We start from the raw sequence: 13,089 nt of genomic DNA, 5'->3' as shown, positions 1-13,089 counted from the left end.
CCAAAGATGAGAGAACATAAGTTGAAGTCCAGGCAGCCAAGAGATGCTATATCTGAATGGTTCATCAGGCAAGCAGCCAGGCAGGAATAGTTCAAATTGCACATGCTGTCTCCAGCAGTGAGCTACTCTCAAACAGATTGCTTTGTATTGGAGGTACAGCTAGCTCACACTTCACTGAACCTGATCTGGCTGCAGGACCGTCTAGGTATGTTGGGCTTCTCTTACACAAACTTTCATTTCCCAGATGCTTTCCGTTGCAAATGAACTTTTCAGCACTCTTCCGTCTTCAGATTTTCAGTTTGGTGCCATTGTCTTTTACTGAGAGGGTAACTGTACTAATGAGGTTAGATCAGGTTCCTGAGCTACTGGGAATTCATTTTACCTGAGGTCTTGACACTCAACCTGGCTCAATTGTTGCGGCAAGCTCAGCAGGATCATCTGATCATCTTCCTCTTAGTTGCTGTCTTCAGATGAGGCTATGTATCCCTGAAGTCCACTAAAGAGTTCAGGTGGCATGCAAAATATTATCTCATGTTAACTTTCTCCACGCATCAGCTATGTGTATGGAAGGCTAATACATTGGGAAGGAATATGCTTTCTGCTCCCTTATGCCACAAACACATAACTCCATTTCTTACGTTTTGCACATTTCTGAAAATTGTGCTATGTAGTCATCATATAATTGGAAGGCCTTCTGAAAAGGAGTAACATTCACAACTAGAGTGTGCCTTTAGTAACACCTGGCTTCACCTTCTGTTTTATTTCTGCATATGGCTAATATGTGCCTACAGCTCTGCCTTCACCAAATAGTCTAAGAAAGGTTGTAAGGTGAGAGGCAGGAATGTTCAACAAGCCTGTCCATTGATTTCCATAGTAGAAAAGGAACTGAATGTAGGCTTTTTTAATCTTACTCCATGATTGACCATTGAGATATTTACCAAAGTTGGTGTTTCCAAATGAGTTACTCTAAAGGATTTTAATCAGTGCCAAAATTGTAGAAATTGTCATTAGTGCACACTGTGCCCCTCCAGCAGGAGATGAGACTACAGTATTCAGAGCAACAGGAGAACATGGCCGTCTAATCGGCTAACTTGTGGAGGAAGGCCTTATTATACATTTTTTCACCAGCAGATCCGGGTGTTGGGAGGAGAACTAGTTTCATGTAAGTGGTGGTAAAGGGGGGTATTGACTTACTAGAATGATAAATGACAGAACACAGGAGGACATGGGGAGGGAGGAAAAGAAGGTGATAGGGACAACTGCAAATCAGTTTGGAAGGTAAAGACATTAAGAAAAGCCAAGAGAAAAGAGGAGAGATGACTCTCGTAGCAGATACGAGGGAGAGAGGAAACAGCTAAATGAGTATAAAGATCAGGCTACCAAGAAGTACATTTTCCTAAGGCATTGACAGACATTGAGAATTATGCTTCATCAATCTTAGCCAGCCAGGGAATGGAGTCTCCGACAACTCCATAGGAATTGGTCTCTACCCAAAAACATGAGGGAGAAATTAAAGATAAATTTGCCTGTATCCACAGAAGTAGTCTGATAGCTTCTCTGACAAAAGTGAAGACTCTGCTAAACGTTTAAACTTTTATATTGGAATTACTTAACCAGAGAGGACAACGATTGTCCATACCTTGGCTGCATTGTGACTAGATGACTGGAATGTGCAGAAGTTTTTAATGTTTTTAGCTGCTTTTAGAGCTTTTTTGAGTAGAAAAGTAAGATACAAAATCAATACATAATAACTCAAGAACAGAACAATTCAGAAATTCAGTTAGTGCTATAATGGAGTCAGAGTGAGAGAAATCTCTATCGTATGTTACACTGACTTTGTGCCATTACTAGACAACCTTTTGCCCTTTCTGAAACTTTTGTTCAATTGATTCATTTACTGTGTTTGAGCTTACATTCACTTGTCACCAGTGACATTTTCAAGTATTTAAATCTGTTTTCCAACACAACATCTGTGTTTGTTATGCTATCCCTTTTTGTCATATTACAGAAGCGGATATGGTAAAACATTTGCCTCAAACATAGACAAATATCCTCTTGCCCAAACAAATGTTTTGGTGAAAAATGGTAATTTCTTCCAGAAAATAAAAATTGGAGGGTTGAAATTGAACTCTAGTTTCTTGAGCTTGTACATTTGAACCATAATTTGAAAAGTCTCATGGTGATTTGGTTTTGATTATAACAGGGTTTTCTGAAGAAGCGTTCTCCGCAGGAAGCAGAGATTTTGCGTCAGTTGTACACAGCATCGTTCCCAGACCTTTACCGGTTTAGTATTCAGTCCTTGGAATACAAGATTGAGATGCTAGAAGCCTTTGTGATAATGCAGAGCATTAATATGCTTCAGGGCCTTATTCCCTGCAAGGTAACTCATTTATGTTGTTGAGACAGGATGATGATGATGATGATGATGATGATGCATCCAATGACTATCACAGTCTTTAGACTGGGTATTTTCCAGTGATTCAGGTTCTAATCAAGAGCCTGGGAATCATGGAAGTATCATAGTATGTAAGCAGATCCAAGCAAAATAGTTTTTTTTTTTTTGCAAAATCAGTGATGTCAGGTCAAGTAAATATAAAACCTCCATATATTTGGTGAATCCCTTTGTATGGCTCTAATTACTGGTTGACTTTTTCTTTCAAAGGATTTCCATTTCGATTTGCAAATCCTCATGTTTTTTTTATTTTTTCCACTTGTTTTTCATCAATTTGCCAATCTCCTATATCTTTAGACTGGATATTTTCCATTCTACATTGCTACATTTAGGAACCATGCTTTTTCTTTTCAATAATAATATGTATGGTGGCTGGTATTTTTTTACATAAATTCAAATGCATGATTTTTGCAACTCTGTCATGGCGTTGCTTATACTCAGTTTGGGCAATTTTGCTACAGTCCCTAATGAGTGCTCTACAGTTTCATCTTTAATATTATATACAAATAGTCCCTGTTTAGTGACTGCAATTAGTTCTGGCGAAATGCTGGTTAAGCAACAGTTGTTAAGTGAACCATGTGAGGGGGAGAGAGAGAAAGAGAGAGGCTGCAAAGGTCACTGGTTGCTGCCGTCTCATTCAGATAAAGGTCTCTTGTACAGTGTCCAGTCCCTGACCTGGGTTTTTTTCCCCCCCTCTTCCTAAGCTGCTTTTCTCTGCAGCACAGCACATCCCTAAAAAGTGCTAACCACAAGTTAACAAACTCAGCCCTGTGACTTTAATTACTAGATTAGAACCCTCTAGCCAATTCCCAGGTGCTGACTGAAACTGACCAGACCTTAATCAGTTTCACATTGAAGGCTTTTGTTGTGGTAAATGTGCTCATTGGTTGAAAAATGAATTTATTATAGTTTATTACTGTTGTATTTGCAGTCGATATCCAAGGCAGTTGTTAAACAAAAACTACCTGTAGTAGGTATTTCCTATCGCTTGAACTATGTTCAATTTTGGTTTTGATGATGTTTGTTTTCATAGCCTGTTCTTATGCTGCCATGATTGTTCCTTCGGTTTCTTTTTTTTAAAAATTCAAGTTTTCAACCATTGCTAAGACATTTTTATCTGATTTTCTTTTAGCATCATATATACTGTATATATATGTGTGTATGTATGTATGTGTATGTGTATGTATGTTTGTATGTATATGGATCATTAAGAGATTCTGCTTCCTTTTTATAGTCTTTTGATTTTGTAGTCTTCAGTAGTTTTTCTTTACAAATTTCTACCAGTAGACATTATTTACTATGCCTGTTAAAATCATTCAAGTAGTGTTTCTCTTCTTTCAGTGTTTGTTTTACTTGGATAAATCTCTCCCACCGGCATAATAGAGTTTGTCAACATTGCTTCTTGGGTGAAAAGCGTGATTCATGGTCATTAATATTCTTGTTTCCCTATGAAGTATGTCTAATTCACCTTGTGCCTAATCAATTATACCTGTAGTATATTGAATAATTGGAACAGTCCAAGTGTTTATGGCTTTAATTATGTTCCCTGCATTTAATTTTGTTCTCGAAATTTTTCTGATTAGTTTTCTATAATTAGAGCCAGTATTCTTTTTAAGTGGCTCATGTCATAAGTCAAATGTTTCCATTAATCCTTAGTATTTGTACCCATCCTGAGGCACCAGTTTTTTAATTGTTGTTGTTATTATTCGAAATTGATCAACTGCAGGATGAAGGCCTCTTCATTGAAGGCTATGGACTGTAACACATTTTTCTGGTGTGGATTTGTAGATGGATGATTTTTGATTTCTTAGTCTAGGGCTGAGAGTGAATGGCTGGCCCAAAGTGACCCAGCCAGGCTTCCATGCCCTATGGAGAACTAGCTCCTGGGTCTTCCTATAACTAGTCCAGCATCTTAACCAACATACCACACTGGCTCTTAGACATACAGATGGACAGACAGATAACTGACATGTTTTAATCATCACAGTCATGGCTAGATTTGGGATGTACTGTACCACAGCAATGTATGTTAAAAGTAATATGCTGGATTACATGAATTGCTGGCAGTTATTTAATTGCTGGCATTGAATCAGTTATTATATTTAGTCTGCATGCATATCAAAACAAAGTTATATTCTTTGGCCAAATTTGGGATTAAAAGAAGGGAGATGTCATTAGATTTAGAATATCTACAATATCAGAATGCTTTTACTCACTATGGTCTGGCAAGGAGTTCTTCCGCTCAGCATTAAAAGTCATAATAATGCAGGCATCTTCAAAATCATACCAGGTTATCACATGAAATCTCCTTATCTTGCTAATGCAGAGTTAATGCTTGATGGAATTCATGACACTGCATTCATCAATTATCTTTGCTCTCATCAACATAAAGCTTGTCACTGGACTCATGATTATGATGATCCATTGTTGCATTGCATTAGCACATAGCTGTATGAAAAACCCTGCCATCCACTTTTTTTTCCCAGAATAATGAATATCTGGTCTTGTGGAATAGTTTCATGGATTACATGAGTGATTTAAGAGTTACTTCATGCATAATTGTGTTACTGGAATATCTTCCAAGAACATTGGTGTTGAATGGGGGAAAGTAATTGCAGATCCATTTATGTCTATGACTTGATATTTTTATTTCAAGACCATAAATAAGGCAGCTCCTTATTAAGAAGGAAGTCAGAGGGTGGAAATTTTGCTGAGCTAATTGTAGATAATTGCTCGCCTTTATATACTATTGTTCCAAACCCACTCTTCTGCACCATTGCCAAGGGTCCCATATCTTCTGTCTAAATAAGGAGTTAATCATAGGCTTTAAGATGGTGTTAGCAAAAACAGTTCCCAAAAATGTGACAGCTTTGGACTCTGTTTTCAGAACCCTGAAATAATTATGATCAATTAAATAAGACAGTGTGACTGATCAAAATATGTCACAAAAATATTTTTGACATATTGTAGTACATAAAATACAAAGTATTTAAGTAATGTGAGCTTCTAAATCTCAACAAAACACAGATCTAGTAAAAGGGTTTTCAAATGATACCTAATTTGACCACCTTTGATATTAGTGTCAATGGATACTATTTTATCCTTTCTAACCATGATTGGTAGTTAAAACTCTTTGAAATATGATAACATTATTAGTTCCCAAGAACTGCCTAACTACATGTGGTCCTCGTTTAGTGACCACAATTGGGATGGCAACTCAGTCATTAAGTGAAGAGGTTGCTAAGTAAAACCATGACTGTGCTTATGATCTTAGTTCAGCTTTCGTTTGCTTTACAGACCTGTGAAGGTTGTAAATGCAAGGATTGGTCACAAAGTTACTTTTTCATCAACCTTGTAACTGCAAACAGTTGCTAAATGAGGCAGTCACTAAACGAGGATTATCTGTATATCTTCTGAAAGATAGAAAGCTGTTCCACAGTCTTTATTGGAACAAATATGTCTACACTGTGAACAGAAGAGATTGTTTTGTGGGGTTGTTGCTTGTCTATGATTGTACTATTACATCTTGTGCCCCAGTTGTACCTGTTCCTAGATCGGGAGTCACTGCTCTTGGTCATTCATGTCTTAGTCGCCTCCTGTTTTGGACTATTGCAACATGCTGAACATCATGCTGCCCTTGAAGAGTATTCAGAAGCTTCAGCTGGTCCAGAATGCAATAGCACATGCAGTATTGGGCACACACTGATATGCCCAGTTAACACCACTGCTTTGTGAGCTGCACTGGCTCCCAGTAGGCTTCTGGGTGCAATTCAAGGTGCTGGTTGTCACTTTTAAAGTTCTACATGGCATGGAGCCTCTTCCTGATGGCTTCTGGCCATCATATCAGATTGGGCATGGATCAGCATCATTCAGTGAAGCAGTGTCACTTGGTGGGTCCTCGGAAGTGTGCATTCTCTGTCATAGCACCTGTCTTGTCCCCATGAGACATAGACAGTCCCAACCCTGCTGGCCTGCCAGGAGGCTGTGAAGACCTGGCTATTGCCCAAGGCACTGAGGCTGAGGTATTAATGGAGCTCTGATGTGAATGTGGGGTGTATCTGTTATGTTGCTGAGATTTTTTAGGGGTCTGAACTTGGTGATTTTTTTTAATAGATTGTGACTTGGTTTTGTTTTTATCTTTATTTGCCTTTGGTAGATGGCTGGTCTTATAAATACACCAAATAAATAAAAATACATGAAAGGAGAGTAACCAGTTTACCTCTAGAGTAGTTCTCTTTTTCCAATAGTAAAGTCTTTGACTTGACTTTTCCACTTGCAGTCAGAACTCAGTTTAAGAACAGCTCTAGTTTACCAGTGGCACTGAAACCAATAACCATACAGATATACAGTCAGCATTATTCAGCTACATAAGCACAAGAATAGCTTTACACAACAGTAGCTATTCAACTCAATGGGCAGGAATGCAGTGTCCAGAGTTTTGTCTGGCATGGGCCTTGCCCACCCAACCATTTCCTTAAATGGGCAGGGCATTTCCAAACACACAGTACTTCTTCACAGCATCCCCACTTTTCCAACTTTCCCCTTGCTGCCTTGCAAAGCCCTCCCTCCTAGCTCCTCCTCCTGTGCGAGCTCATCCAAACCCATTTGCTTCATCTTCAGCCTTGTCAGTCACAATCCAATTTAATCCCAGCCTCCCCCCTCCCCAACTGGGTTGTCTTCTTCCTCTTGGTCTCAGTTTGTTCCCTGACCCACCATCCACTGGGCACTCCTCACTGCTAAACTTGGGAGCCTCGGTCCAATTCCTTGCATTCCTCAAGATGTGCCATTTGTAACTTCAGGGTGCAATATCAGCAAGATCAGGAGAAAAGTTTCAGGTTTTCTCCATTTTTACCTCTCACTCATGAGGCGTCTTTCTGACTTACCCTTGTATGCTTTGTCTCTTACCACTCTTTTCACCTGAGCAGTCTTTCTGTCCATAAAGTTCTGGACATTTCCTTTTCTTCTTTTTCTACCCATTGCTAACTTTTACTTCTTTGTTTGTCAACCTGGTTTCTGTCTAGTGGCGTTCTCCTCTTCCAAACACTTTGTACCCACAGCTCCCAAGGGTTTATGCCTTCGGTACTTCCCCTCAACTCTTTGGGAGACTTTCCTGCTCCCTTTGGGAAGTTTCCAGTTCTGATTTCCTTCCTTCCTTATCTGTCTGATAGCAAATCCATTATTTCTATGTAGTGATTTGATTTTCAGTGTTTTCAAACTTTATCTGTGTAGAGTTTGGCTGTCCCCCCTCTGCTCCCATACAACAATTAGGTCTTTGGGAGAAATATTGTACAGGAATCATGAAGTATAGGTCTAGCTCTGGAATAATAATATTTTGGTCCATGGACTTCCGGAGGAAGAAATGGTGGACTGAAGATGGCTCTGAAAAGCAGACAACCGTGGCAGGATGAAGAGCTGACGAGTAGATCACCCACAAGTGCTCCATAAAGTTGCTCCTCGTGAGGAGATTGCAAGACAAAGGTCTCTAGAGGGTTTAGAGCTCTAGGAGACTAGGGAATAGCCATCTTGCTCAAACCATGGTCTGCACTTTTGAAAAAACACTAAGTTCACATACTTCCTTTTCTAATTATTTTCAGAGATTACTTGTTAACTGCTTTTCATCTATTAGGAACCGTTGAATCGACAAGTTTTACAGCATTATAAAAAACTCATGTATAATAAATTAAATGGAATAATGTTAGAAAGCTCATTTTTATAGACCAGATTTAAGCTAATCTGTGCCTCCTAATGGTAAACTGTATTACAGAGGTCCTCTGCCAGTGGTTCCATAGCGATTGCAAGATATAATGGGCAACCCTGCTTCTTGCATATGCTTAACTCAGCCCTTATGGGAACTGTGAGTTAACCCTTACAACTCCATGGAAGCACAATAACCTTAGGAGATTAAAATACAATTCACTCCCTCATGTCCACTTTCTGCAAGATTTTATTCTAGTCTCTTGAAAGAGTTGAAGTTTATGATGTTAGAATCAGTAGGGATTGGTTTCTTAACAGTGATGGATTGCATGAAGGGGCCATTTAACAGGCTCTAAATTTCTGTTCCTGAAACTGAATGTTTGTCAGTTCCAGTGTAACGTATGAGATTTTTCTTTGGTGGGTTTACTGCTTCTGGGTCTCCCTCTGCAAGGTCTCTGTGAATTTTCTTTAACTGGAATGAAATTTCTTGGTATATGTCCCTTCCTTTAGCAAGATGGAATGGGGATTTATCAATGCCTTAAATGGGTCTTTCTCTGTCTATTTGAAATTGACAACTTGCTCTCAGGCCACAAACTCTAGTTTTAAAATCTACTTTCATGTTTCTGGGAATTCTTGCTGCATGCCTCATGTAGCAGTAGACTACTTGCAAATTGTGCTTCTATTGATTTGGGCCATGTGTTAGGTTGATTGTACATGGTCCAAATCAACCTGTGGTGAGAACATTCTCTCAAGTGCGTGGTATCTTCCCCTCCCTCCAACTCTACCCATTTTTATGACTTTTTCACTGTTGTATTGCCTATTCTAATATAGGCAAGAATGGTTATATACCAGTATGAAACAAACTGTCTACTCACCATTATTTATAAAACTAATTTATTGTCCTTCAGCAAAGGATCGTTACCTTGTCGTGGTGCTGGAGCTTGACCACCTCAATGATGCCATGAGCTAAACCGTGAAGGGCCACCCAAGACGGGAAGGTCATGACAGAGAGGTCAGACTAAATGCAATCCCTGGGGAAGGTAATGGCAACCCACCCCAGTATTCTTGCCGTGAAAACTAAATGGATCAGTACAACCAGAGATATGTCGGTATACCATCGGAAGATGAGACCCCAGGTCAGAAGATGGTCAAAATGCTACTGGGGAGGAACAGAGGATGAGTTCAACTAGCCCCAGACGTGATGACGCAGCTAGCTCAAAGCCGAAAGGACGGCTAGCGGCCGACGGTGCTGGTGGTGAATGGCGAATCCGATGTTCTAAGGATCAACAGACCATTGGAACCTGGAATGTAAGATCTATGAGCCAGGGCAAATTGGATGTTGTTATTGGTGAGATGTCAAGATTAAAGATAGACATTTTGGGCGTCAGTGAATTGAAATGGACTGGAATGGGCCACTTCACATCAAATGACCACCAGACCTACTACTGTGGACAAGAGGACCACAGAAGAAATGGAGTAGCCTTCATAACTAATAGTAAAGTGGCTAAAGCAGTGTTTGGATACAATCCAAAAAATGATAGAATGATCTCAATTCGAATAACAATATCGGGGATAGCTTTGATGGTGTGGTCAGTGAGCTAGAGCCAGACATCCTGAAGAGTGAGGTTGAATGGGCCTTAAGAAGCATTGCTCATAACAAGGCAGCAGGAGACGACGGCTTCCCAGCTGAACTGTTCAAAATCTTGCAAGATGCTGCTGTCAAGGTAATGCATGCTATATGCCAGCAAATTTGGAAAACACAAGAATGGCCATCAGACTGGAAAAAATCAACTTATATCCCCATACCAAAAAAGGGAAACACTAAAGAATGTCCAAACTATCGAACAGTGGCACTCATTTCACATGCCAGTAAGGTAATGCTCAAGATCCTGCAAAGTATATTTCAGCAGTTCATGGAGCGAGAATTGCCAGATGTACAAGCTGGGTTTAGAAAAGGCAGAGGAACTAGGGACCAAATTGCCAATATCCGCTGGATAATGGAAAAAGCCAGGGAGTTTCAGAAAAACATCTATTTCTGTTTTATTGACTCTTCTAAAGCCTTTGACTGTGTGGACCATAACAAATTGTGGCAAGTTCTTAGTGGTATGGGGATACCAAGTCATCTTGTCTGCCTCCTGAAGACTCTGTGTAACGACCAAGTAGCAACAGTAAGAACAGACCACGGAACAACGGACTGGTTTAAGATTGGGAAAGGAGTACGGCAGGGCTGTATACTCTCACCCTACCTATTCAACTTGTACGCAGAACACATCATGCGACATGCTGGGCTTGAGGAATCCAAGGCTGGAGTTAAAATCGCTGGAAGAAACATTAACAATCTCAGATATGCAGATGATACCACTTTGATGGCTGAAAGCGAAGAGGAACTGAGGAGCCTTATGATGAAGGTGAAAGAAGAAAGTGCAAATGCTGGCTTGCAGCTCAACCTCAAAAAAACCAAGATTATGGCAACCAGCTTGATTGATAACTGGCAAATAGAGGGAGAAAATGTAGAAGCAGTGAAAGACTTTGTATTTCTAGGTGCGAAGATTACTGCAGATGCTGACTGCAGTCAGGAAATCAGAAGACGCTTAATCCTTGGGAGAAGAGCAATGACAAATCTCGATAAAATAGTTAAGAGCAGAGACATCACACTGACAACAAAGGTCCACATAGTTAAAGCAATGGTGTTCCCCGTAGTAACATATGGCTGCGAGAGCTGGACCATAAGGAAGGCTGAGCGAAGGAAGATCGATGCTTTTGAACTGTGGTGTTGGAGGAAAATTCTGAGAGTGCCTTGGACTGCAAGAAGAGCAAACCAGTCCATCCTCCAGGAAATAAAGCCAGACTGCTCACTTGAGGGAATGATATTAAAGGCAAAACTGAAATACTTTGGCCACCTAATGAGAAGACAGGACAGCCTGGAGAAGATGCTGATGCTAGCGAGAGTGGAAGGCAAAAGGAAGAGGGGCCAACCAAGGGCAAGATGGATGGATGATATTCTAGAGGTGACGGACTCATCCCTGGGGGTGCTGGGGGTGTTGACAACCAACAGGAAGCTCTGGCGTGGACTGGTCCATGAAGTCACGAAGAGTCGGAAGCGACTAAATGAATAAACAACAACAACAAATTTATTGTTTATAGATATTCTATATAAAAAACAAAAAGCTAAAAAAAGAGTTGGTCTGGAGTTGGGCACTGATGAAATCAAATGCACAGACACATATGTACTCTATAAGAGACATTGGTCATTTCTGTAACTCAGTTTCCCACAGAATTGCATTTGTTCTAGATATAATGAGGACTTGGGCTTTTATAAATTCTTGATTGATTTAATTGATGTACTGGACAACTTTTATATACTATAGTATCAATTCACTGGCTCATTTGAATTTAGTATGAACCCTGTTTTGATTGATTGAGAAAGTGTAGTATTAAAAGACTGGTCCTGTACCCTCAGGAATTTGTACTCCAATAACTGCAAATGATGACGCAAATGATTATAATTATAGTCTGTTGGTGGGAATGGCTACTGCAGTAATTTTATTTTCCATGGGTTTTCATCTTTGACTCCTAGTATTTGCTGTGAATTTAAAGAAAAGGTGAATTCAGACTGTAAGAGTTCCAGCTGTGCTGCTGCTCATTGTTATGTCTAGTGCATGTCTGAGACAGTTGTAGAACTGAAATTGTGGAGCAACTCATCCTGTTTCTTCTCCAGCCAAACAATAATAACTTCTTTCTTGAAATAATTGAAATAATCAGAAATAGCTGAATTCTCTGCATTCTTTTCCAGTGCCTAATCTCATATGAAACTATAAATCATTAACCATTAGGGCTCCACTAATCTGTGTTTTTTCAGCAATAAACCTCTTCTGGAAAGATGCCTGGGACTAATTTAGTAGTAAAAGACATTGCATGAATGTTTAAAACCCAACAGTTTCATTTTAAAGTTTTTATTTTTCAATTAAAGATTTGCCCATAAAATTGAATTCTAAGAGAAAAAATAGGTAATCAAATTAGCTTATTTTATATTGGCTGAGCCAATTAATATAAATTATACTATAAAGTTATAGAATATGTATAACAACCTGTATACTAGCAAATGTTATTGATGTATTTCTTAAGCTGTTGGTAGCTATGTTACATGCTGAATCCTGACTGCTGCATTCATATTATGGTATACTGTGGCTCAATCCTGTCTACTATTCACTGAAAGTTGTCTACTACTGACAAATATCCCAGCCGTCCAATCTTGTTATATTTGTCAGATATTGCCTGGCATTCTAGTGTTCAAATATTTTTGCTCCTAGTACAGTTTCTCCCAAGAATATTTCAGTTGTTAGCTATTTTGTGAGACAAGAGCAAAAGTTTGAGAGTTTCTACAGATCTTTGAAAAATTATGTTTTCAAAATATTTCTGAATTCTGAATAGTTAAATGATTAAAATTATTGTGTTTCATTGCTTAGGACCAAGGAGTAGAAATCACAGCAGAGTATCTGGAAAGGTTGTACATCTTCTCCCTGATGTGGAGTGTTGGGGCACTGCTGGAGTTGGAAGACCGCTGGAAGATGGAACACTGGCTTCGTAGTCATGAAACTATAAATCTTGATCTTCCTAATATCCCAGAAGGAAGTGAAGACACAATGTTTGACTACTATGTTACCAATGATGGTTTGTGAACTCTCAAAAAGTTGCTCTTGCTTATTTTCAAAAAGACTAGACTATATACTAGATCATATCCTGTAATTTGAGATCTTAATCACTTTATTCAATGATGACTTCATCTCTCTTGAACTGAGAAGGCTTCAGCATTTAAAACACCTACTCAATACCTCTATTCAGTTATTCTGAAGATGTAGAAGCTATCTGAAAGGAGCAGTAGAGATTATATGCTAGCTCTTCCTATCCTCTTCATAACTTTCTACAGATAGAAGATACATGTC

General features: G+C 39.3%; 1 protein-coding gene across 1 annotated transcript in view; it reads left to right on the top strand.

Annotated features, from left to right (window-relative positions):
• The window catches only part of DNAH5 (dynein axonemal heavy chain 5), a 188,125-nt gene that overhangs the window by 92,425 nt on the left and 82,611 nt on the right, over positions 1–13,089 (top strand). Inside the window, exons 44-45 of the mRNA XM_063299935.1 lie at positions 2,204–2,380; positions 12,613–12,817. Coding sequence (XP_063156005.1) covers positions 2,204–2,380; positions 12,613–12,817 — 382 coding nt within the window. The remainder of the gene's footprint in view (positions 1–2,203; positions 2,381–12,612; positions 12,818–13,089) is intronic.

The sequence above is a fragment of the Candoia aspera genome, chromosome 3 (genome assembly GCF_035149785.1).
Source record: "Candoia aspera isolate rCanAsp1 chromosome 3, rCanAsp1.hap2, whole genome shotgun sequence".
In the NCBI taxonomy this organism is placed as follows: domain Eukaryota; kingdom Metazoa; phylum Chordata; class Lepidosauria; order Squamata; family Boidae; genus Candoia; species Candoia aspera.
This window is presented reverse-complemented; position numbering and strand designations above follow the sequence as displayed.